Raw genomic sequence first — 27,761 nt, forward strand, 5'->3', positions numbered from 1 at the left:
AGAGTCGGGAGTACCATATGAAAATGTACGGATACACTAATGTTCGGGAAATAAGGGTTTCAGTGTTCAAGAGAAACTAGTGAGTGCAATTCACGAAAGTTCGGGTTTATTAATTTACACAGTTTATACAGAAGTACAGTACAACTCACAATATTACGTATAGTTAAGCTAACATAACATTTATGCAATTTGCATGCCCAAATCTAGACGCGCGGGGAACGACTGACTCTACTGCCCGCACGTCGGTACATTTGCAGCGTCAGCTTAAAGTCCCTACAAAAATAGACAAAATAGTTCATTATTTCAGTTTTACGTTTTATAATCAAAATAAAAGAAGTACTCACTTATAGTTTTTCGATTGACACATTGTTTCTGGTAGCTGCTTTTCATTGTCTTTCATAGCTGTAAATTAAATTAAAATTTACATGTTTATTCTATATTGCACATATTAATTAATTCGTTATGAGATCTCAACGTAAACATAGAGGTGCCCTTATCAGTAGTCACTATTAATAAGATATTTAACTAAACCAGAGATTATAAGTAGGTACATAGGTACAATACATACCGTATAAGCTTTTCCTTCAATAGACTCTTTGATCAAGTGTAAAATAGTTTTTTATACTTAACAAATTTCGGACCTATTCTTCTATATTTCAATTATTTTAAGTTGTGATTGTTTAAAGTAGCTCGAGAAGACGGCAACCACATGAGCCCAGACACAAAGAATATACCGCTCAGATATTTCCAATAAAACAACAACAACAAACGGGCCTCACGGTCACAGAGAAATGTCAATGCTTTGATATGGATGGTTTAAGATGGCGGCTAGTACAATCCGACGAATTTCAAAAGTCGCCAGTTGTCCACTGCATTTTAATAAATTAAGAGTCTTTCAAAAATACACGCCTTAAAAATTCCCAATCGTTTCATACAAATGCTTGCTTTCTTTAGAGTTACGCCCAGGCTGCAGCTACAAACGGCTACTGTACCTACTGGCTGGCTGTCTGTTGCGTTTTTTTTTGTTGTCCCCAGTTGTCCCCCGTGTGATTTGATGAATGGATTGCTGTGTCGTGCATTCTATGATTGTGTTTTAATAACTTATTAATGTTGAATTGTGTGAGCAGAGTATTGTTTTTATTAAAAGGAAGACTTATTTATTTGTGACGTATCGTGATTTTAAGCTGATTAACCACTTAGGGGAAAGACAGGATTCCTATTTATTGAAGGATAGGTTTATTAATTTGGGATTCCTCTTGTAGGCGATGGGCTAGCAACTTGTCACTATTTGAATTTCAATTCCATCATTTAGTCATACAGTTAAACGCGGCCTTTCTATCTTAAAAAGACTGTTGGCGCTGTCTGCTCCGCAAGTGATATAGATGTGACTATTGTATACCTAAGTATCGTATTGTAATCGAATTGTGAAAATTCTTTCATATCTTTTGAGGGATATTATTTTGGGGAATTTCAATTTCATTCCAATTTCAGGTTTGTATGCCCAATCCAATCCAAGTTTGATTTAAAACAAGAATGTACACTTTTTCATAGTATGGAAACAATAATTGCTTGTGCTTGAAACTTTAAGCAACTTGTAGGTCGTATTGGAGCTCCAAATAACATAATACAATGGGCAAGATTAACAACTCCTTTCTTTGGGGGATACTATTTGCCTCTGCGACATGGAGTATTTCTTTGTACTTGTATTGGCTACTAAACATGAGTGGTAAGTTTTTATTGTAACCTCTATGGTGTATGCAAAAGTTGTTGAACTAAGACTTTCTTAGTTCAACAACTCACTTCTACCTGCTGTTTCTCTTTGTATGCACAAATTGTTGCTTATTGATTAATCATTGAAAAAATTGTTTAAATTGAAATAAGTTTACAGTAAAGTTACACAAATCCATAATTTGGTTTTCAATGCAAGAGAAACATAAGAGCTTTTTACAGAGAACTTAGCAAAGTATTCACTAGGTCTTAAATCCCAAATATGTACTTATACATATTTGTTATTTTCATATATCAATCACCATTAGCACACAATTTAGGAATTGAATTTGACAAGAGTGTCAACTTGGGTCCACAAAATAAATTGCACAAAGTAGCTGTGTCAGCTGCCTCTCTCTTTTATCTGAATTATCAAATAGTGATGTGATTTTAGGTGAAAATGTAATGAACAAAGCTGACAACAAGATCTACTATCATCTCCCAAATTCGGATGAGAAGAACCGCATCAAGAATAATGATAAATCAATAGCCGCACTCGAGGGTAAGAGCTTGCTGTCAGACACTCCACAGAGTAACGACAAGTACTCGGGAAACATCTGGAAGTACAACAGAGGCAAGCCGGATTACCAGCGCAAAATGATGTTGAAAGAAAAGTTTTCAAAACAACTTAACATGAGAGAGGCATTCATTCCTGATAAGAGATTAGGTAAATTTTTGAATTTATAGGTAGAAGGCACATGTTATTATGAAGCTGCTTTAATGCAAACTACATCAAATTTTAGGAGTTTTTGTTTTGAGGTTAAACTTTTGTTTCCCTGACAAATCATGACACTTTGCAGATGGGCAGGTAGGGCTGATAAGGAACCCCGAGGATGTCCGCCAGCGAGAGAAAGGCTACAATCTGCACGCATTCAACACTCTCATATCACAGAGAATCGGCAACCACCGGGGTCTGCCAGACACTAGGAATAAATTGTAAGTGACTTATTTTGATCTTTACCTGTTTTGTTAACATTGATTTGAATATCTGCCAATGTAATGTTAGGTAAAGCTTTTCCCCTTTTTCTCTGTCTACCCTGCAAGGGATATAGCCGTGATTATGTTATGTTGTTTTCCCAAAAATACTTTGAATCCCTTGGGTACCAAACTGCCACCTATTTGTTCCATTTATCTTTTTTGTAGTGAACCATATGTCCAGTCCATCTCCATTATATGTGAAAGGATATCTGTTAGTTTAGTTTCATGTCTAATGTCTATCTTCGATAGTTTAAGACCTAGCATGCTCATTTACAGTTTTCTCCAGCATGTCGATAGTTTGTCCCTATGATGTTTAGTTAAAGCCCAGGTTTCACAGCCATTTGTGATGCAGGGTAGGATTCGGGTATCAAGTCTTCCTCTTTATTTTAACACCAAATTCCTTGTCTTGCTGAGTGGTAATGTCGAACCATTACCACTCAGCAAGACGTCGAAAGTTGTTCAATGTGACGAGCATTAACTTTTGGCAAAAAAAAATAATAGAAGATCTGTATCATGCGATGTGGAAGCCAAAGGGACCAGCTACTCTGAAATGTGTACGGCAATGACGTCTTAGCAAAAAAATTTTATCCTATGGGATGCCCAAATTCGTTGAATTTAATTTTGGTGAATTTGAGCAAATTTAGTAATCTTAACCTTCGTATTTCCATTAACATGCAAACAAAGTTACGGCAACAGCGAGTAAAAAATAAATGTTTATATTATTTGTTGAAACATTGTTGCAGATAGTAAAAGCTATTCTGTATGAGAAAATCTTTTAAAATATTTAAAAATGCTTTTAATGTTATCAGTGTTATTTTATTTATTTATTAATATAATTATGTATAACAAGGACATAAAATACAACTATAAATTAGACTGAGGAGAAACTTTATGCAAGGGCACTTCTTATTTCTAAAGACATTTTTATTGTTAACAATATAAAGATATTAGTATTGAGAAGAGCATTGTTATTTACAGATGTAGAAGCCAAAAATATCCTGCGAAACTGCCAAAGGCATCTGTAATAATTTGCTTTTACAACGAGCACTTCGAGACGCTGATGCGGTCCGTGCACTCCATCTTGGACCGCACGGAGCAGGCGCACCTCAAGGAAGTCATCCTGGTGGACGACTACAGCGACCTCGAGGGCCTGCACAGGCAGGTGGCGGCGGCCGTCGACGAACTGAACGACAGGATGCGCAAGGAGGAGGAAATGTTGGAGACCAACAACTTGGATGAAAATGTCGTGGAGTATATAAATGATGACAATAACATTGTCGGCAAGAGGACGACCGACAAGTATGATAAGTTTTCCAAAGGAGGGTTTAGTATCAGACTGCTGAGGACCACGAAGAGGGAAGGCCTCATTCGCGCGCGGCTGTTCGGAGCCGCCAGCAGTGTGGGCGAGGTGAGAGATGGTTACACGAAGTTCCTGACCGCTTCTGTAAACAAAGAAATTTTGCATAAACAAACAATCACGTAAAATTTGCTCAGTGTGTGAATAGGCTACCTGAATATTTGCTATTGTTTTAAGGTTGTATTAAGTTATTGTATCAATTATTAATCTGGGAACCCCATTATAATTTGTTCCGCCGCTTCTTCTACACTTGCGCTTTGGAAGCGGTAGTAGTTATAATTAGATTTAAGTTATGTGACGTCAATAAGTGATACCTTGTGTCCAATTTTGAAAATAAATCTATTCTATTCTATTCTATTCTATTCTATAAAATGAGTTTTAATTTGAAACGTCAAAATGCCGTCACCAAAGTTTGTATAGTTTTAAATTAAATACTAAAAACATGTAATGATATATATTTTTTGGCCAAAATAACAAATTTCAACTATTTAGGACCAACTTGAGAAAACAGTCAACTATTGTAAATTGGCTTAAATTGTACTTTGCACAAGATTAGCTTTTCCCGTATTTTTGCAGTGCCTTTATTGTTTTTGCCTTTATTATGCTCACTAGGCTTAGAAACATAGGTTTCGACAGTTGATCATCATTAATTAGAGTGTGTTATTAATATGTATTAATGTTGCGTCGTGTCTCCGTCCAGGTGCTGGTGTTCCTGGACTCGCACATCGAGGTGAACGTGGAGTGGTTGCCGCCGCTGCTGGCGCGGCTGGCGGCGGGCGCCGGCGGCCGCGCCTCGCCGCGCGCCGTCATGCCCGTCATCGACATCGTGAACGCCGACACCTTCCAGTACCACGCCAGCCCGCTCGTGCGGGGGGGCTTTAACTGGGGGTTACACTTCAAGTGGGATAACCTGCCCAAGGGGACTCTCAAGAGTGAGTTAAGACATAATCTTCGTTTTTTATCCCTTAACGGGGTAAACAGAATCAATAATCTCGTAAAGACTGAATGGCCACGTTTAGATGTATGGCTTACTGATGGAATTGAGATTGACGTTAAACAAGGATGTGTCGCATCATCGTGACTGTTCAACCAATATATGGATAGTTGTTTGACAGATGTGAAGGAGTCTGATACTGGATTAAGGTTGAATGAGTTACTCGTCAAATGTCTTATCTATGCCGTCGATCAGGTTATACTGGCGTCATCAGCGGAAGAGTTACAGGAGATGATAAACAGTATGTATGAAGCTTTGAATAAGAAAGGAATGAAAGTGACCATACTAGGTAGTGTTGCTCAAGGTGGAGAAGAAATGATGATTATTTTATACTTGCGATTGAAATAATGACGATTATTTTAGTTAGTTTGTATAGTTTGATTTGTGTTCGTTGGTCAGCCGAAGAAGACTTCATAAAGCCGATAATGTCGCCGACGATGGCGGGCGGGCTGTTCGCGATCTACCGCGAGTACTTCAACCGCGTCGGCCAGTACGACGCCGGCATGGAGGTGTGGGGCGGCGAGAACCTCGAGATCTCCTTCCGCGTATGTACACACATATTGCCCACATTCTAAACGTCTATCTTTGGTTTTAGCTGTTTTGCTTTGAAGTCGGACGCAACATGATCAGCGGGCTTAGTGCGAGTTTCACTCAGTCAAACGAGTCACGTATACGCGAATTTGTATGCGATTTAATCAGCGCCATCTAGTGGTAACGCGATGGCACTTAAAACGGAATTCTAAATGGACTTATCCGACTGTCGTACTCATCGTCCACCTGACGTATCTCCTTGCTTTTCGGTGTTATTCCTACAGGCAGAGTAGGCAGAGATATCATTTTGTCTACATATCCCTGTATACTTCTTTCGCTTCATCTACTTCCTTTTCATGAAAATTCTTCAATTTAGATCTTGATTTATCTTTCGCCAAGTCGTCCGCTATTTGGTATGACGTAATATTATTGTACAATTTTTCAGATTTGGATGTGTGGCGGCACGTTGGAGCTGATCCCGTGCAGCCGCGTGGGGCACGTGTTCCGCAAGCGGCGGCCGTACGGGCTCGGGGCCCAGGACCACATGCTGAGGAACTCCATGCGCATGGCGCGCGTCTGGATGGACGACTACGTGGTGTGTGCACGCGTCTCTCATTTGTGTTTGAAAACATCGCAAATATTACGGATGTACATGCTGGCCGAAAGCTAACCCTCTAAATAAGGAAGTTACTAAATCGCCTTTTTTTTTGTTCCATCTTTTACGATGAATTACCGTTCCGTCCTTTTCTCATTGGTATAATACGACAAAGCCTGACGTGTATAAATAACATTTCAAGATAGGTGGTTTTGATTCAGCGTGTTCAGAGCTGAGGGTCCATTGCCCAATCTAGGGGGTCAGAGCAACTGCCAGATTTGGATCAGAGCAAGTGTCGGAAATGACTGCATATTCTGTCCACTGGTCACGATCCCTACAAACACCACTTTCTACATGTAAGCTCGCCGGTTTCACGGGCACCTCCATCTGATTCGCCTGGTAGTTTTAACCAAAGTTTTCATTTTAGTACAAATTTATTATTTTCAGAAAAAGGTGATAGAACAGAACCCGTCCGCCGCTCACGTGTCCGTGGGCGACGTGTCGGAGCGCGTGGCGCTGCGGGCGCGGCTGCACTGCAAGTCCTTCCAGTGGTACCTGGACTCTGTCTACCCCGAACTGCTGGCCGCGGCCGACTCCCCCGACAGGAAGAGGGTCGCCGCACTCAATAACCATGACAAGTTCCAGCCCTGGCATTCCAGGTGAATACGACTGAGAGAAAACATCGTGAGGAAACTGTACATTCAGATAACGGGATGTATATACATATATGTAAATGGTTCCAAAGGTTGCGGAGGTCAGACGGGATTCACTCGGTTCATATACAAACCGAAATGCAACGCGTCAGTTCTCTATGTTGTGAGTTAGAAGTCTAGAACAACGCACAGATAATAATTTAATTTTTGAAACAATATTGTTTTCTACGAAAGCTTTTACTTAGCCTTGTGTTATTTTATTAATGGTATTGCGTTCAATTTCAGGAAGCGGAACTACACCGATTCGTATCAGATAAGACTGAAGAACACGTCGCTTTGCATGCAGAGCGCCAAAGACGTGAAGACCAAGGGCTCGGGGCTCGTTCTCGCCAGCTGCATCCGGACCATTAACCAGGTATTACTTAACCCCCGCCGAGATAGTGACGGGGTATATGTTTGATGTGTATGCCTGTGTGTGTTTCTGTATCATCTTGGCTTCCGAACGGATAAACCGCTTTTGATTTTTTTATTTCTTTTTTTAATATTGGTTCAAGATGGCCGTCGCCACAAAAAAGTCACAACTTCTTAGATATGGGTACAAAATAAAAGGGAGAGTGTACGGCTTTATTTTTAATTGTTATTACTTGTCTTGTATGAGTATGCATTTAATTATTTTAGTTTTGGGAATGCTGGAAGGGTGACGCTTCGACGAACTTACCGTAATCAGAGTGGAGACAGGCGGAGGGTTAGGTCGGGCGTGCGTAGCGTTGAGGCAGAGACGGCAGCAGGGATCACGAGCGCGCTGTGAGTGAGAACTGTAGTGTTCGTCTGTCTACCGCTGCCTCGTAGGAAAGTGGTCATTTTAGTTCTTGCGGTTAAAAGCCGTATTTGTGTTAAGTCAGTAGTTTATATGATACGTTTTGAGGATGTAAAATATTTTGTTGTTTTAATAATTTAGTGGTGAATTATGAATTGATTAAAGTTTTTGTTTTAAAATGTTACAAAAATGAATGTTTTGTTTGTACAGTAATTTGTTAGTATATAATAGTAGTAAGTCACATTTGTTAAGTTTATTAAAATAAATTTACGCGTTAAAATTAAAAACACAACCCAACAAAACATGGAAGTTAGGTATAATGGTTGGTTTATTTTGTTGGGTTAGCAGAGGTAATGTTTGTTTGGTTTAATGGTTAATTTAATTATAATTTTTTATACATTATCTTCACGTTTTATGATATTTATATGAGAAATAACTTAATTATTATAGGTATTTTGACAGTATAGTAGGATTTGTTACTGAAAGTTACTTGTTTATACATATTATAATATTTTTAAATTTGGTTTAAATTTTTTTTAACTCATTTGAATTATATTATGGGCCAAAATGACTATTTTGTAAGTATATATTGTAAGTGGGCATTAAATGACTGTCGTCCCTACGGCTGGCCGCGGGGCCGCTCAGGAATGTGAGCGAGGGCAGCTCCCACTCCTGGCAACAAGCGGTAGGCGATGGCACCGTGTGGTTTTACTGGGTTCAAGCCCCACATAACCCGCCCGGCTTGTCGTGGCTCTTTTCAAAATTATTAAAAACCACACACCAATACACAATTGAAACATATTATATAATGCAAAATCTCTCTTATCTGGATTAAAACCTTACAAATTTTCTCCGTGCACAAATAATACTTACACAATCAAATAATTTATTATGCAGTATTCGTAAAATAAATTTCTATATTAACAGCAATTACTTATAGAAAACCATTAAAAAACCTTACCAAACAATATTAAGTCAATAAATAAACCAAACATGGACAATTACTACAATACAATAAAGTTTTAAGTATTTTTATGTATCAATATTTAATAACTATTTTGGTTATCTATATCAATTTTTTTTGCTTTATTCCATCGTTCCATAATTTTACTATTGAAAAATTAATTCAATTTTTTTTTCAATCAATGTTGTCTTTTCATATATTTTTTCCTAAATGTGCAACCATATAATCCTTACTTTTTAATTACTTCTCTTATTAAAGCCTTATGTAACCTTATTTACTTACTCAGATATGAAAATATTGATTTATAAGTCACAATCTCTAAATTTGAATTTTATTACATATGTTCGTTTTATTGTGATTTATGATACCGTTTACCCCGAAAGCAATTAAAATGTGATAATGGACCGATATAATTTGCGTCCGCCATGAATAAGTTGAAGGGGTCGAATTAACAAAACTGAAGACAGAACAATGTAAATAAAAAAATTGTAAATGGATTTCCGGCCTCGAAGCACAGCTGCGGAGTACGCAGACATAAGAGAGAATCGTTTGATTTGTGTTATTAATATTTGTGTTGTATTGTTTCAGATGTGGTTCGAGACGTCTCGTCACGAGCTAGTGCTGGGCCGCAGTCTCTGCCTGGACGCCGCCAACACGGTGGCGCCCTCGCTCGGGAAATGCCACGAGCTGGGAGGGGAGCAGGAGTGGATGCACGACGGCAATGTGAGTGTTTGATCAGACATTTGGAGTGTTTAATATCTCTGTTCTAAAACTACAGGTACGAGTATATTTCATAAAAATAGGTCCGGTGGGTTAGTCGCGAAAGCGTAACCGACGGACAGGCGGCGGGCGATCATGACAACATGCCCAATTTTATTCTGGAAGTACTAAAATACTCCTGGTCTCCTGCATCAGGTAAATGTTTCCTACACACTTTACAGTTGAAGAAAATTCAACGCCAACAAAAGTTAATACTAACTAATTAAATATTTCTAGTGTCCGACCGAAGGTCTATTTTTGGCCGAAGCCGAAGCCGAAGCCGATTAATCGGCTATCGCCACAACCTTCGGCCGAAGCCGAAGGTTTATATTCTCTCAGCACTCAGTAATTAATTTTGTTCAATATTGTCTACAAGCTACAATTAATATTAAAATTATTTCAAAACCTCAATATTGAAGGTTTATATATTGACTGTCTCATATAGAAGTTGATGATATATCATATAAAGATGTGCAAGAACTTGTGCGATTAAAGAAGAAAGCATGGCTGGATTTGTTAGCAGCTAAAGCTAACTTAAGAATGCAAGAGGTTACGTGCTTCATTCACATCTTCATCTATGAAGATGTGAATGAAGCATAGAACGATACGATTGTTACGATAGCATTTACCCCTAAATGTTATAAAATAATATCGCTGACGCATATTCACTGCATCAGCGACCTAGTTATTACTACACATTTGTTTTAGCATGATTTGATTGAGTCAGTCCGTTCTCGACATTCTTTCCATATACAATTTCATATTTAATTTCTATTCTTTGTATTTTGTTCTCAAAATAAACAGTTTAATTATAAATTTCTTTTTTAAAAAGAGACATTTTTCGGACCCCGTAACAGTGGTGTCAGAAGTGGGATTGCTAGCGTGGAGCTCCCGGGAAATCCTGTTCAAAGGTTATAATCTTGTCTCTATCGACTCTTTCGGCTCTATCGATATATGCTCCGCTAGCAATCCATCGCGGGTGTTCCAAAATATTTGCTACGCATCTTTCGGACTCCGTGGCATAATTGGCGTGGCGTAATTAAAATACTGAAGAACAAAGACTACACGGTCTTATCGTCTCCAGTTTGGACAGTCCTGTATCCTGTTGCGACAGTAAGCCTTACTTAACTAAGTGAGCCTGCCAATAGACACACTATTCGTCAAGCGAGCTACCTTCAGCGCGTTCCCGAAGAGTGGTGATACGTGATCCTCATCGTCGTGACCTCAACAAGTTCCTGATGAAATCGTGTGTCCTGATAGCGGCATTGTGAGTAAAATTTTTTTTTGTTATTGCCAATAATATTTTTTTTTTTTTTTCTCTTTTTTTTCCTGTGTTTTTGTTTTCCTTTTTATTTAACAATGTCTACTAAGTCTGAAGGAAACTCTGGCTGCATTTCCGAATTCCCAATCCAAGTATTATGTAACTTTATTAATTCTTATAAAGGCGAACGTGAAACACTCACTGCCTTTCTGACTAACTGTCAAAATGCGTTACAGTTAGCCAGTAACCCTCAGAAGGATTTGCTTTTAAAATATATAATTTCTAAGTTAGAAGGCAAAGCTCAGATCGCTTGCTCTAACAAAATATTTGAAAATTTTGATGAATTAAAAGGCTTTCTAAGACAAAATTTTGGCGAACGTAAACATTACAATCATTTACTCTTAGAGCTACAGTCTTGTAAACAACAACCTAATGAGACTGTTGCCCAATATGCGTTGCGTATCGAAAGTTGCCTCACGAGCTTGCAGTCAGAGATACACAACTCTGAAAGTTTGAAAAAAGAGATAGCTGGTCGCATTGCTATGACCGAAGACCTTGCTATGTACACTTTCACTTTAGGGCTTCAACCTGCCCTTAGTAACATTGTCAGGTGTCGTAATCCTAAAAATCTAAATTTAGCAATTAACCTAGCTATTGAAGAGGAAAAAATTTTGAACTTAAATAAATCATTTTCCAGTCATAGTAATATCCGTAATAAAACATGTAGATATTGCAACAAATCAGGTCACTCGGAATCGGAATGTTATACCAAAGCGAAACGTGATGCGCCTCGCGCTCAAGTTTCTCAAATTCCGGCACACGCTACAAATAATAACTTTCCGTCTACATCGAAATTTAATTCCACACCTATTGTGTGTAGATATTGTAAACACTTTGGCCACGATATTTCTCAATGTCGTAAAAGACAGTATAATAACTCTAGACAAAATAATTTTCGTCCAAATACTACATATCAGCAAAATTTCATTGATAACCGAGTAGAAATATCGGAGCCACAGTGCCATGAAGAAGTTGAAAATAACGATAATTTAAACTAAATCCTCGGTTTGCGTATTCATGCCGGCGTAAATCGGAAAAAGTAGGCATGTATCATACAAAATTAAATACTACTTCAAACTCAAAATCCGCTGTATCTAATCTATCGTTATCTTCTACTTCGGCAATTAAGCCCATTGGTAACGATCATCATAAAAAGTCGTCGCTGTTTTCTATTTCACACAGATGTGCCATTGGCAGTGACAATAACTCTTCGAAATCCTCTGAATCTAATACTAATTCCATCTCTAAGCCCACTGTATCTAATTCTATGTCCAAATCCTCTGTATCCACTGAATCTAACATTAATTATATGTCTAAGTCCCCTGTATCTACTAAATCTAATATAAATTATATTTCTAAACCTATTACAAGCTTTCCTATTTCCAAACAAAATGATCTTAATACTAACCCTCTCTCTACGACCCCTGAAAATTTATTTGACGAATTTTTAAATATCCCAGAAGACTGTCCAATGGTCTACGATATATCCCAGATCAACAAAACATTTCTCCCTTATATAGAAGTCTATACGTCTCATTCCGATAAACCTCTTAATCTTCTCGTAGACTCAGGTAGTTCAATATGCATGGTTAAAGAAACTAGTTTATCCAACCTTTCTAACATCGAACCTAGTGTAGTTAAGTTTAAAGGCATCAATGATATAAGTTCTCATTCCGAGACGAAAGGAAAAATTATGTTATCTCTGAAATTAAATGCTAATGTATCTTTCCCATTTTATTTCCATGTAGTTAACAATGTAAATCTTACTTATGATGGCATAATCGGCTCAAACTTCTTGTCATCTAACGGAGCAACCATATCATATAAGGAATCTAAATTATATTTCTCCTCCGAACCCGAATTGTATTTTAAACTCAAGACCACTGAACCTATTTACGTTATTCCTCCACGAACCGAAATGCTGGTCGAATGTTTTGTCACTAACCCTGAGTTAGAACAAGGTTTAATCCTTACTTCATTAATTAAAGAATATCCTAATTTATATTTCTCTAAATGTCTTACTAAGGTAAAACCAAATGGTAAAGTCACACTATCCGTTCTAAATACATCAGAAAATAAAGTAATACTTAGACCCGTTAAATTTACCTTAGAACCCGTTTCTTATATATTAGAGTGTCCTAAACAAGGAGTTGCAAAAGATATAGAGTTCGTAAACCACACAACTGAAATTCTTTCTGGTTTAGAACGAGAAAAATTAGTTCAGTCCGCGCTTCGTTGCGAACACATGAACGAAGAGGAAGAAAAATCTTTACGTAATCTTTGTTCCGAATTCCATGATATTTTTTATCTCGAAGGAGATCGTTTGTCTTTTGCAAAAACAATTCAACACGAAATCCGTACCACCACCGAAAGTCCCATCCATGTAAAAAGTTACCGTTTCCCCGAATGCCATAAAGAGGAAGTAAGCCGTCAGATTAAGAACATGTTAGATCAGGATATAATCTCACCCTCTGTTTCCCCGTGGTCTGCCCCTATTTGGGTAGTACCAAAAAAACAAGACGCATCAGGAAAACCGAAGTGGCGCATTGTTATTGATTACCGTAAACTCAATGAAATTACTATAGGAGATGCTTACCCCATTCCAAATATAACCGACATCCTAGACCAGTTGGGTCATAGTAAATACTTCACAACCCTCGACTTAGCTTCTTCCTTTCATCAGGTCAGGATGCATAAACCTGATGCTGAGAAAACTGCTTTTAGTGTTCCGGGCGTTTCCGGTCAATCAGGACATTACCAATTTAACAGAATGCCCTTTGGGCTTCGTAACGCCCCTTCTACCTTTCAGAGGTTAATGAACGTCATACTTTCAGGATTACAAGGAATTCACTGTTTCACTTATATGGATGATATTGTAATTTTTAGCCATGACCTTGAATCTCACATCCAAAAATTAAAGCTCGTTTTCTCTAAATTACGAGAACACAACTTAAAACTTCAACCCGATAAGAGTGAATTTCTCAGAAAAGAAGTTCAATACCTAGGCCATATCATTTCTGATAAAGGAGTGAAACCCGATCCCAAGAAAGTTGAATGCGTTCAAAAATTTCCAATTCCCAAAAGTCCCCGTGATATTAAGTCTTTCCTAGGCCTAGTCGGTTATTATCGTAGATTCATCGAAAATTTCTCACATATCACTAAGCCCTTAACAAACCTTCTAAAAAAGGATGTTAAGTTCATCTGGCTATCCAAACAACAAAATGCATTCGATATTCTTAAAAACAAAATAACTACTGCACCGATTCTTCAATATCCAGACTTTACTAAGCCCTTCATACTTACCACTGATGCCTCTAATTACGCTGTTTCAGCCATCTTATCGCAAGGAGAAATTAATAAAGATCTCCCTATCGCTTTTGCTTCCCGAACTCTTAATAAAGCTGAAGGAAATTATTCGACAACTGAAAAAGAATGCCTTGCCATATTGTTTGGTACTAAAGTCTTCCGCCCATACCTCTACGGTCACAAATTCCAAATAGTAACAGACCACAGACCCTTGCAGTGGCTGTTTAATTGCAAAGATCCAAGTTCTAAGCTTGTCCGTTGGCGCCTTAAACTAGAGGAATATGATTACGAAATCATATACAAAAAAGGCAAGATGAACTGTAACGCCGACTCTCTTTCCCGCAACCCTGTCCTTGCTGTTGATCCCGAAATTCCCTCCGTATCACCTGAAACTTATGAAAAATACTTACAAATTAGTCAACAATCCAACACTATTTACGATACAATAATAGAAGAACATAACGAATCCTTACTCAAAACCAAATGTAAAATGATAACTTACCCCTCTGCCATTGATTTAGACGATTCCATTCCATACTGCTCTGAAATCATAGAACTATCTAAAAATGATGATGTAACCGACATACGCGACGTAGAACGCGAATTATACACTTTTTACAGTACCAAAAACGACAAACATGTGTATACCCATTTATTTTTACGAGTACATCATTATGATGAAATATCATATAAAAACATATTTAATATGCTCAGAGACTACAGAGATATGATAACCACCTGGTACTCTGAAGAAAAAGAATTTGCAATCTCAGATTTTAATGACCCATTTAATAAAATTTCCTTTCTTAAAATTTATAATATGCTATCTTTCCTATTCCATAACACAGGTGTCAAAATACACGTATATCACAATAACATATCTTTTCCCACACCTGTCGAAGTACCAAAAATACTCAAGGACCATCATGATTCTCCCTCCGCCGGACACCCCGGCATAACACGTATGTATGACCAACTTAAAACAATATACTGGTGGAAAAACATGCGCCAAGACATAGAAAACTATGTGAAAGCCTGCAAGTCATGTCAAATAAACAAACCATTGCGACAAACTAACAAAGCCCCTATGATTATTACCTCTACCGCTAATAAACCTTTAGAAAAAATATTTCTTGACGTAGTAGGACCACTACCTGAAACTACTTTCGACAAATACAAATTTATCTTAACATTCCAAGATGACTTAACCAAATATTCCCAGGCTTATCCCATGTTGACTTGCTCTGCCCAAGAAACCGCTCAACGGTTAGTTCATTTTATTTCTCACCTTGGCATTCCTAGAATTATTGTCACTGACCAAGGAACAAATTTCTGTTCCGATGTACTAAAACAATTAGAACGTCTTTTTGGCATAAAACATATATTCGCAGCCGCACACCATCCCCAAACTTGCGGGGCACTTGAACGAAGCCATTCGACCTTAAAAGAATACCTTAGATCGTATATTGAAGAAAATTCCCATACCTGGGACTTATACTTAAATACTGCAATGTTAGCTTATAACTCGAATGTCCATTCCACAACGGGCTACCCTCCACTTGAACTCTTATTGGGTTTTAAACCGTATATACCTCAATCCATAGATCGGCTCGAAAACAGTACATACACTGACTATATTCGAGCATTAAACCACAGGCTCTATTACAGCCGTCAAAAGGCTATAACAAATATTCAAAATTCAAAAGAAAGGTCGAAACGATATTACGATTCCCACTCTAAACCAATAACATATAGTGCGGGTGATATGGTTTACATAAGATGTCACCATAAACAAAATAAAGCTCTCTCACCCGTGTGGAAAGGCCCTTATAAAATAATAAAAATAAACGGTAATCACACCGTCACTGTAGTTATAAATAGAAGACACGTTCGTTATCATTATGATGAAATAAAACCCGCCTCCTAGTGTATGTCTCATTGTCCACAGATTTGCCGCGACAGTGAACGGGAGCACGTATATAACGCAGATAACCAGCAGTCCAGGAATTTATTTCGATCAATCTCTAGATGTTAAGTTTATCCACGATAGTTGGAATGTTGTAACGTACATCGACTTGTCTCATATTCAACCTCATTTAGATAACGTGGAATACCTATTTGAAAGAATTTCTAAATATTGTGTCTCTTCTCAGTCATCATCAAAAATCCAATCAGACTGTACTAACTCTCTTAATTCTCTAGAGTCCCAACATGCTAACAACGTAAAAAAGTTTTCTTCAATATCTTATTTAGTACAAGTGCAACAAACAAAACGTTCTAAACGCGGATTAGTTGATTTAGGAGGCTCGATATTAAAAACTTTCTTCGGAACATTAGATGCTAGTGACGCAATTATATACACCGACGCAATAAATCAAGTACAGTCGAGCGAAAAACAGTTAGCACATCTTATGCAAGATAATATCCACGTCATAAAATCAACAGTATCTACATTCAATAGTACAATGTCAAAAATAAAAGAAAACGAGAGTCGACTAAACCATAACTTAAACATCATAGAAAAAGCCTTTGAAACTCTCACAAATTCAAACGATAAATTAGAAATGAAGTCTCAATTATCTCTGCTACTTCATTCGCTAGAAGGTATAATAATGTCTCTATCTTTCGATATCGATGACCTGAATAACGCAATATTATTTAGTAAAATGAATATTTTGCACCCGACTGTACTCAGTCCACAGCGACTTTATGAAGAACTTGAGCTATATAAAAACAATATACCTAAACATTCCGAGTTGCCAGTATCTTTGACTCTGCAAAACGTTCATGAGCTAATTAATGTATCTGATATCATATGTTATCTCCATGATAATAAGTTAATTATTGTAGTAAAAGTTCCTCTCGTTTTGCCTCAAACATATAATTTATTTCATTCTATCCCTTTACCTACCCCCTATAACAGCCAGACTCCTGATACTTATGTTCTAATTGCACCTAATAAACCATATTTGGCAATAACTGTAGATAGATTATTTTACTCACAATTTGATGATGTTAAAGAGTGTAAAGTGATACAAAACCAGTGTTACGTATGTGCGTTAAAAAACGTTTACTCGTCTATAGCCAACCCAGTGTGTGAGACAGTACTGTTAACCGACGTAGTTCAAAAGTTACCCAAATCGTGCCAAACAAAACTCTTACACGGCTCTATAGACTTCTTCCAGAAGATAACTAACGACAGGTGGATCTTCGTGCAATCAGAACCGGGTAAAGGACATATAACGTGTGAAAAGCCTTATTCTAACGTAGACGAAATCTTGTTCGGAACTGGTATTTTACATCTACCCAAAACATGTCAAGCTTTTTATAAAACTTTATCTTTTAGTGCTACTGATACATTAACCTCTAACATATCTATTTCTATATCTAGTTATAATATTGTCAATGACGACTGTTGCGTCTCTAATAAGATAAACACTTCTATTTCTAAGCTACCGTTTGTAAAACTTAATGAAGTAAATAACCTTGATTCTCTGCTACAAGCTAGTTTACATCTAAATGAATTTGAGAAAGAACTGAATAAAGTCCAACAACCCACTCATTTAGAAAAGTATAGCACTCATTATATCTCACTGATTTATGTAATTACAACTATAATATTGTTATACCTATTATATAAAAGTAGAAAATACATATGTTCTCAAAGCTCGGGTTGTTGCATTAATATTTATAACCAATGTCATAATAAGAAAACCAAGAGAAGTGTTAAGTCAATAAAAGATATTTCACCTAGACCTGAGTATACCTCAGACTCATCAGATAAAGAATCTGTGAGATCTTTACCAATACCTACAAAAAGGAATATCTTAGATTAAGTAAATAAAAAAAAAATATACTTACTGATAACACTTCAATTATAGTTACTACTGATTTATTATATTACTTACTTAATAACTTTTATCGAATTTCTTATGCAAATTCTAATCTTAGACTTCATTAAGAGTGTATTAAAACTCATCCTATACTTTATCCTATATATATATATATAAAAAAAAGCTTATATAAAGTTATAAACCTTATTATTAAATTAATTGTAATGTAATATTAAATACTTAGAATAAATATACTTAAGTAGACTTAAGTCTGTATTTTGAAAGAATGTCATGAGCCTCTAATTGTAATCTCTCATCCCTTCAGGTGATGTTCGATCTTAACGGGGGGGGTGTTACGATAGCATTTACCCCTAAATGTTATAAAATAATATCGCTGACGCATATTCACTGCATCAGCGACCTAGTTATTACTACACATTTGTTTTAGCATGATTTGATTGAGTCAGTCCGTTCTCGACATTCTTTCCATATACAATTTCATATTTAATTTCTATTCTTTGTATTTTGTTCTCAAAATAAACAGTTTAATTATAAATTTCTTTTTTAAAAAGAGACATTTTTCGGACCCCGTAACAGCACACTGAGTGGTTTAAGATTGAGAAAGGCGTTAGGCAAGGATGTGTTGCGTCACCGTGGCTGTTCAACCTATTTATGGATAGTTGTTTGACAGATTTGAAAGAGTCTGAAGGTGGATTAAGGATGAATGAGTTACTCGTCAAATGTCTGCTCTATGCCGACGATCAGGTTATACTGGCGTCATCAGCGGAGGAGTTACAGGAGATGGTAAACTGTATGCATGAAGCTTTAAATGAGAAAGGAATGAAAGTGAACGTAAGTAAAACTAAAACACTGGTTTTTGAAATGGAGAAAGAAATGACAGCATGTAGAATTTTGATTGGAGGAGAAAAAGTTGAGCAAGTGAAAGAGTTTGTATATCTAGGATCAAAGTTTACATCAGATGGCAAGTGTGATAGTGATATTGAAAGGAGAGCGAACGCGGGGAACTTGGTGAATGGAGCTTTGCATGCCTTTATGAGCAGTCAGAAACTATCCAAAAAGGCTCGGCTGCCTGTGCATAGGGGCGTGTTGGTCCCGACATTAATGTATGGGAGTGAAAGTTGGGTATGGCAAAAGAAGCACGAAAGCAGAATAAATGCAGTGGAAATGAGAGCGTTAAGGAGTATGTTGGGTGTGAAATTGAGTGACCGGATAAGGAACAGCGTGATTAGGGAATGTTGTGATGTGAAAGATGATGTAGTTACAGGAATAGAAAAGGGTATGTTGAGATGGTTCGGTCATGTGGAGAGGATGAATGAAAACAGGTTGACTAAGCAGATATACAAGGAGAGTGTGGAGGGAAAGGTCGGAGTGGGAAGACCTAGACGAACGTATCTTGATCAAATTAAGGACGTCCTGTTCAGTTCGTTCGATCTCGACGGTCGCTCGGACCTTCGGCGAAACCTTCGGCTTCGGTCGGGTTTTGGGCCGAAGCCGAATGTTTCGCCGAAAGTGGATATTTTGGGCGAAGGTGGCCGAAGCCGAAGCTTCGGTCGGACACTTAATATTTCACACATGTATTCAACAGAAGTCAATACTTTAAGAATAATAAAATAGTAAATAAACTTTTTTATATTAGATTCAATAAAAAAAAACTTATTTTTATATAATGTTCGTGGTAAATATAACTCAACTTATTATTCAGTTATAATTAGACATTACTTGATTATTGAATCCTAGACATATATTTTTTAGTTAATCAGAGTTTTCATTGTATCTTCCGTGTATGCCTCAGGCTTTTACCAACGATGTCCATATACTATGTAAAGATCTCGTTAAAAGATAAAAAATACATGACTGTGATCTTGGCAACGAGGTGCCGCTGAAATTGTTCGCGCGATGTTGTTCCCGTCGACGACTAGTAATATTGGTCTGAATAGGGTTGCCAGCTCGCCGCACGCAGTGGCGACACAGACCTGCGACTCCAACCTAACAAAAGGCAGGACTGCATTTTTCAGACAATTTTTTTGTTTTTCGTAGACGTTGGGGTTACATTTTAGTCACTTGCTTCTTTTTTAGTCGCCTACTATATAATTATAGTCTAGTCAAATCTTCGAAGATTACTGGAGTCTTTGAGCCGCAACATAAAACAAACGTCGGACGGGTCTTTTAAATTGTCTGAGTGGGTTGATAGAGCATACAGAGGGTGATAGAGGCCAACGATTGCAGGCCGGCAGCCCGCTGTACAACGCGGCGGCGGGCATGTGCGCGGGCGTGGAGCGCGCGGCGCGCGGCGCGCCCGTGCTGCTGGTCATCTGCGACGCGCGCCGCACGCACCAGTGGGACTTCGTGCGCTCCTAGCCCTGTCAAAACATTTGAAGAATGGGGAAACCATGGGTCTTTCGTTCGAGTAGTTCGATGCATGTTTGTCTGATTTTCAAGTTGATGGAGTGCACTTTACACGACCCCCTCCGCCTCCTTGCACGTGTACAAGTTTCTGTTCATTGCTTATTGAAAGCTGACTAACTTTTCTGACTTACATTACATTTAATACTAATCCATGATTTTACGAAAAGGGTTTTCTCTTGTTAAAACAAGAAAGAAAAGAGAAAACAAGAGAACACAGCTCCTCAGTCGCAGTACACAGAACAGTGCTGTTGGCTAAATATCTCAAAAGCGACTTATTTGTTATCAAAAAAAAACATTCTACAAACAAATATATAACTGACTATATAATTAGCCGTTTAAATATTATTAGTGTAGATTCGGTATGAATTATTGAATAGTTTAGAATCCATAGATCAAGAAGCTGTCTATCGTGATAAAACGTATCGCAGCCATTCGAACATGCATCCGATCGCTCTTCATATTGTGATGTCACATGTTGTTGTAATTTTATGACAATTCTCATAGTAAGTATAACTAGCACGAACACAACCTTGGCGGCAGGTAGGACGTGTCTTTATATCTGGTTGTCAACTGAGAGGCTGTGTGGTTGCGTTACTAATAGTACGTTTTGTATGATATGATTTACTAGAACAAGAATCTCTATGAAATCTCGTGTGATTGACCCGATGGCGTCGGTTGATCGTCTTAGAAATAAATAAATAATAAGCTAACTTGATTTGGTTCGCTAAAATGTTAGTAAAAAATTATTATTTTTTCAATTTGTCGCACATTTTAAGTGTTGAATTGTATGATATGTTTTAAAATTTTTAATTAACGGCCATAAAAGAAAAGCTTAGAAACGAGAATATCAGTACAAAATAGGAAAACTGATGATGTGGTTTTGTTACTTTAGCTGTGAATTACCTTTTACATTGTTATAATGTGCGTTTTGTTTTTACAATGCATTACTATATGATTTAATTGTATGTTGTAAAATATGTTCGTCTCTGGCGAACTCGACCGCTCTCGATGTTCCTGCGAGCGCGCGGTACATCTGTCAGCTGCTCCTAACTATTCCGTCCTTATTAACATTTTATTGCTGAAAATTCTATTTTTACTACGTTTTTACAGTTTTTTTTAATTGATCCTGCTATTTAAGTTTAAGTAAATATAAATTTATTTTTGTGTGAAATATAGTCAATAAGAAAAATTGTCTTTTGTATGTACGTACGAATTATGTCATGTTTGTGATTACTAAAGATCTGAATGAAGCTCCCTGTGGTAGAAGTTCTGTGTTTTGAATGAAGTTGCTATAATACAAGTAAAGAGTTGAAGTGTCGTTCCAACAATAAGGACATACTCAATCACGAACGTCATGGCGGGGCACGTTACACAGGTGTAACTCATTGTAACCATTTATTATTAACTTTGCTCGTGGAGCTTCCAAACGTATTTGTTAACCTTCCATTTTTTCCATAGACTGAATTAATATACCTATCTAACCGAGCGACAGAACTCGTGTTGAGAAACTGATTCCATAACAGATGTGAGTTTGTTGTTAATGTTACAAGTATAAGTATGTTATTTGTATATTTTGAGATTTTTTTTATATTCATGTTAATGATTAGTTGTAATGAATAAATATTGTCAAAAACCAACGAAGAGTTTTATTTAAGTATTATAATTTACTGAGGGCAGCGACAGGCGGGATCCAGTATTTTGATTGGTATTAGTGTTAATTGACAACTAAGAAATTGTATGATATGACAATCATTAAGGGATGTTGAAGTGTCCCAACATAATATTTTTTCATTGTCATCCATTCACTGCCCTCAGACTTGCGAGCGCGGGGGTTTGAAATAAAACATCGATATTGATATGTTAATCAACATTTATTTTAACATTTAAAATTACATAAAAAGAAGGCATTCTGCCTTTAAAAGTCTTTTATTATTATTAATTATGTACCTACAGAATTGATTTCATTTATAGAGTGATTAGTGACAAAATACAATTAGTGCACAAAGTGTGAACATGCTATCATTCGGTGCCTGAAGCTCTTTGATTTCAGAGTCCGATTATTATTAGACGAACATACTCTTAGGGTGGAAAAAGTACCTATGTAGGTCGAGAGCAGAAAGATAGCATATTAAAACTTCATGGAGAAAAGACAGGCCAACTCTTGCGATATGTTCGAAATAGGCAAACGTTCATTTTTAATTCGATGCGTACAGAATGTGGAACAGCGACACTGCATGAAAACATGTGGACAAATAATCCGCGAGTAAACATATTCCTTGTGACTTCTTAAAGGCCTCGTGAGCAACATTGTTGTCCTGATTAGTCGGTGGTTCGCCTTCCTGCTCAAACTACTGAATATTGTCGAAGCGTCGCGGCCGCGCGATGACGCCACGACCGACGGCCAGCATTGTATTGGTCCCACCACCTTGGGAGGTCACTTCGCGACAACTTTACAAGCTTAGCTAAATGATCCTTGAACGTGTAATTTAGGATGTTGTCGGTTCGTGACCTCCTAACATTCCGCCAGTCAAATAAGTAGGAAATACAGATACAGCGATTAGTAAACAATTTCAACATGAAAAATATCATTGACACGAAATTTAGACAAGTATGTGTATGATAAGGACAGTTTACGATGATATGATGGTATGATACGAGGTCGCGGCCGCGCCGGGCTCCGGCGGAGACGGCCACGACCGGACATAAGCCTACATTAACAATATCTAAAAACAGGAAACACCATTTCGAAAGAATTAAATATCGAATTGCGATATAAATTTAAAACGTGTACATGCGTACATATTATAATACAATATTCCATTAGGAGCATGATATCAGTAACACATACATGAATGATTAAATGAACATCAAACATTTAGTACAACATCTCGACACAGCCCCGCCTCGCGTCCGCCGGGCGGCGGGGCGGGCAGAGCCGCGCCGGCCCAGCAGGACGCGGGCACGACACATAATGATTATAAAAATGTTTACATTCGTTGTACAACCCACAATAATCAATATTAAATACATTTAAACTCTATAAAATGAAATACATTTTTGCAGGGACTTACTTAATGTTAAGAGTTCCTTAGCTTACCTGTTTTCTTTTAATTTAATTAACATTAAATGTTACACGAGGGTCAGATGAGAGCTAGAGGTGACTGAGAGGTGCCTCGTTTGGTTATTGTCGGCTCAGCATTACATTGCGGACACGGGCTAGACGACATCGATGCATGCAGTATAGTAATATTGTAAGTCGTTACATAACACTCACTTAAAGTACCTTCAGGGCAGTGACGGCGCCGGCCAGGTGGACTCTCAGCTCGATACCATGCTGCGTCACTGCTAGACTTCTTTTACATCAAATTATATTTAACCTTATAATAAGCGGTAGATGTATATGTGTATTTATAATTACCGATACTTATATGCATTACAATTATAATATGATCATTCGGGTGGCATAAATAATCTTAAATCCTGAACCTCTGTGCGTCAAATTGTAACTCGTCAGAAATGCCAAGCGCCGACTCGATATTGATACCACCCTCTGGACCGCCGCTGTACAGGGTAAACGTAGCGACCAATACAGCAACAGTAATTTTGAATTGCAGGACCTCTCGTCAAACTGCAACCTTATCTACAAAGTCCAATTGGGAGTCGATATCTCGCGGGCCTTGCCGCGCGCCGAGCGACGCTGCCACGGCGCAGGCTGCGACATATCAAGCTCGGGGCTATCACCGCATTCATCACTACGTTTAAAACACATAATCTCTACTATATTCACAACTAATTGTCTGTATTGCTTTCTACGAGAATATCACGTATTGATCGTCTTTAAAAACTATAAACTTATATAAGTAATCAATTATAATTAACACATAAGTACATATAAAGCGATGTTTACAAAATGCTGGGATTTCCTATCTCGGGGTCGGCGAAGTGACCCCTGGTGACCAGCGCACCTCGTCGTCGCGCCGCTAGCTCGGGACGTCATTATCTGACCTCAGCGCAGCGAGCACCCGCTTCATCGACACTCCGCGCCGAACCAGCCCGGTACTCCGGAGCTATCATTCCGTGAAGTGCAAATATTCAATACCGTGATCTAGTGATATCTTACGAACGTGCTGTTATCGATGAAACCGGGTAGTGTTGGGGTCATGGATCTAAATTTATCGTGACGATATTACATTGTAATTTTAATACATCAATGGTTATGGTATATGTATCCTTAAAACTATAGTATATAATGTGGGCACAAGGCTAGATCAGAGACTAAGAGTTACACGAGTAATTCGGCTTCAGTCAACCTTGCGTCGAGAAGGTCGCACTGCGGCCGTCAACGTTGGTCGGTGGCGATAAATCATCTCTCGATTAATTGGCCCTTCGAACCCTAACTAAAATAATATTCTCTCTCGTAAAATTCGCTCAGCCACATCGACACTGGCGGCGGCAGTGCGCCCGCAACCTTATGAACCAGATCGAAGAAAACAAGAAGCACAGGGGGCAAATACTGCCCTTAGGCCTCTCTCACCTCTCGAAGTATACAACCTTAACATTTAAAACAGGTTTAAAAAAATAGGAGTTAGATTTTGGATATACTATAGGCGCAGGGCCGGCCAGACACTGCTCTACTGATGACGGATCCTCATTTAATTAGTAGATGATCTGTGTGTCATTACATACTGGATGTGTGGAGACGTGTAGTTGAACAGGAGATGTTCAACAACAACTGATTTCGAAACAAAATCAAGTAAAACAAAAATAAGTACGTAATGTTATCTTCATGTCGTCTAATCGGCCAATAATAAAGAATTGTTGCAATCTACTAATTCAATGGTATTAGTGACCTCAACGTCATCAATGACCGACCAGCCCTCCGCCTAGGACGTCACTACTCGAATATACAACGAAAATATATTTCTAATTCATAAGCCATTTTGAATTAGCGTTGCAAACGAAATGGCCGCTTCGTGTAAATAGCTATGTAGGATTTCGCTCGTGTATCGGAGTAGTGACCTAAAGTAGGGGTTTGCCGTAACGGCAGTGATAGTGGAAGATCGTGGGAGCGCGGGAAGGGCGCCGGGATAGCGTGAAGGAGTTCGCGCACCGGACGTCGGCCGACCTCGCCGCGGCTCCGGCGAGCGAGCGTCGGCCGACGTCTCAGCTCCGAAGTAGCTCTCTGGAAGCCGACTCGTTCATGCGCTAACTTCCTAAATGTATGTACACAACCGCCCGACAGTACCGACTGTCGACCCCCCAGAGAGCTACTTCTACATACACATTGCAATCAATATCCAATTAATAAATTTGTCTAAATCTACCTACCTAATCAATTAGTGTCGCGAAAAGTTTATACCGCTCAAGTGTTGTTGCAGAGATATGCAGCGATATGACATGTTTTCCGATGGTTTTCATTGATTATCTCGCCATAAACTTTCCGCCTCACTCATTTAATGAGATCAATAGCACTATCGTTTCAATCTTATAACTAGTCTTACATTAGACGGTTTCCAGGCGCTCGCCGTCTTCCGCCGGCCGGACGCCGACTAGGACCGGAGCCGGCGAGCGCCCGTCCGTGGCTCCCTGGGAGCACTACATACACTAACCTAATTGAAATGTCTTAGCTTAATAATACCAATATTAATACTGTAAATCGAATGCAGTCTGATCGATTTGTCCGAAGTGCGACTTCGGGCAAGTTGAAAAAACAGTCGATGTTATTTTTATCCTACCCTAGCCTAGCGAGCGATGACAAGCTCGCGGCGGGCGTGCCCAGCGCGCTGGCAGCACGCCCCGCTACAGTTCGCAGTCCGCTACCCCCGGCACGATCCGCAACCAACGCCTGTTTATTTCTTCTTGCGGGATGGAAACATTCAAATAATAGGTGTTATCCAACTATTGATAATATCTTATTTTGAATTGATAAATAATGCGAAATTAATTAAAATCACTTAATATTCAACAAACTATGTATATAATTACCTATACTTACTTAATGACACAAACAAAATACAATGTGTTTTAAAAAAGAACCAATTATGTGAATACCAAATTATCAAAAGAAAATAAAAATAATTTAATTATATATTTAAATCAAATTAGGAAATAATTAAAAGATGATAAAGGAGTTTAGTTTCCACCGCGGCAAGAAGAGCCCGCCCCCGCCCCGCCCCGCCCCGCCACAGCACCCCTGTAGCACGGAATAGCTGTGGCCCCGAAGTTTAACTAAATATGAATTAGGCCGTAAATTTCATTCAAGTATACAAGCGAAAGAGTTAAAGAAAGTAATTTCATTAGAACACATCTTTTATTACTAGAAATTTTCAATATTTTAACGACACGCTTGTATAAGTTTAACTGATCAGTAATAACACCCATTACCGATCAGTGAATCCCATGCAAACGCTGAAGTCGCGGGCGTCGGGCGGACCGGGCGGCCGGGCAGCGGGCTGGAACAGCATCGGAATGAAGACGCGCCGAAGGTCCCTATCAGGGTCTAATTTTCCTAATTTATAAAAACATGAACAAGTGTAACCTGTATTTATATGGTATACACTTCTTCGCAAAATCTGCGGCCTTAATTGATGACTTATTTAGATATGTTCAATGCTCAATACTTACAATACCTAGCTAACACAACAAGAATTTTGAGTGTGCGAATAAGTTTCATATCAACTGAAGTACTCACAATCGAAAGGACGCTGAGATTGTCACAAAAGTAGTGGCATTCACCTCCCGGAATGTATCCCGCGGCCGGACATTGGTGTTCCAGCTATACCTACTGTCTAAACCGTAAAAGGTCGCTCAGGATACACCTGTCAGCACCAGGTATACCCTCTCTTCCTTTTTCGTATTTCCGAGCAAGCTCTTGTTTTTTGATAACTTACATCTAACATAATTTACACATTTTCAGCATTTGACCATCGTCTATACATCTACCTCAATCTCAAATCCTTTCAATAATTATGAGAAATCAGTAGGTATACCTACTTCTTAATTTTAAAAGTTTAATAAAAGCGAAATACTACTCGCGACAAATATAACATAGCTACAAAAATTTAACTTAAAGGGGAAGATGAATATTGTCATCAAAAACAGGGTCCTAAAAATAGGCGATACAAAGCAATGAGAGTAACACTAACTATATATACATAAGTATCAATATAGGTAGTTCCAGCGTTAAACAAGAGTAATCAGTCAGAGACGCCAAGAATTGTAAAGTTAGTGAAATTCAAAATGGTTGTGTTACAGTCCGTCACTTTTGGTCATTATTTGGTAATTTATTTCGATTCGCAACTGGTTATTTTCTTTCTGGCGAACTGAAAATGACAAAAGTAAAAGTTCATTCAGAACTGGTCAAATTGCTAAAGAGACGGACTGTGCGACCCCTGCAATAAGCTTATCACAACAAAGTGAAATATTCAGAATAAATGGTCTCGCTTCGGTGGCGGGCCGC

General features: G+C 38.2%; 2 protein-coding genes across 2 annotated transcripts; both read left to right on the plus strand.

The window, feature by feature from the left end:
- Positions 1-993: 993 nt before the first annotated feature.
- On the plus strand, positions 994-21,935 carry LOC106130586 (polypeptide N-acetylgalactosaminyltransferase 35A). Its single transcript, XM_060953457.1, has 11 exons — positions 994-1,726; positions 2,162-2,434; positions 2,568-2,703; positions 3,724-4,153; positions 4,803-5,034; positions 5,496-5,641; positions 6,073-6,222; positions 6,670-6,881; positions 7,161-7,290; positions 9,245-9,379; positions 20,123-21,935. Exons 1-11 carry the CDS (start codon positions 1,630-1,632, stop codon positions 20,252-20,254), a joined length of 2,073 nt encoding a protein of 690 aa, XP_060809440.1. The 5' UTR covers positions 994-1,629; the 3' UTR covers positions 20,255-21,935.
- LOC132903931 (uncharacterized) lies at positions 10,233-18,383 on the plus strand. Its single transcript, XM_060953458.1, has 2 exons — positions 10,233-10,682; positions 15,991-18,383. Exons 1-2 carry the CDS (start codon positions 10,654-10,656, stop codon positions 17,876-17,878), a joined length of 1,917 nt encoding a protein of 638 aa, XP_060809441.1. The 5' UTR covers positions 10,233-10,653; the 3' UTR covers positions 17,879-18,383.
- Positions 21,936-27,761: the final 5,826 nt, after the last annotated feature.

This window comes from Amyelois transitella, chromosome Z (assembly GCF_032362555.1).
Source record: "Amyelois transitella isolate CPQ chromosome Z, ilAmyTran1.1, whole genome shotgun sequence".
NCBI lineage: Eukaryota > Metazoa > Arthropoda > Insecta > Lepidoptera > Pyralidae > Amyelois > Amyelois transitella.

Excerpts from the sequence above, each read along its gene's own strand:
- LOC106130586 (XM_060953457.1), top strand. The coding sequence starts at position 1,630 with ATGGGCAAGATTAACAACTCCTTTCTTTGGGGGATACTATTTGCCTCT. Across the intron at positions 4,154-4,802 it reads CCGCCAGCAGTGTGGGCGAG|GTGCTGGTGTTCCTGGACTC; the intron begins GTGAGAGATGGT and ends GTCTCCGTCCAG. Across the intron at positions 5,035-5,495 it reads GCCCAAGGGGACTCTCAAGA|CCGAAGAAGACTTCATAAAG; the intron begins GTGAGTTAAGAC and ends TTCGTTGGTCAG.
- LOC132903931 (XM_060953458.1), top strand. The coding sequence starts at position 10,654 with ATGAAATCGTGTGTCCTGATAGCGGCATT. Across the intron at positions 10,683-15,990 it reads TGTGTCCTGATAGCGGCATT|ATTTGCCGCGACAGTGAACG; the intron begins GTGAGTAAAATT and ends CATTGTCCACAG.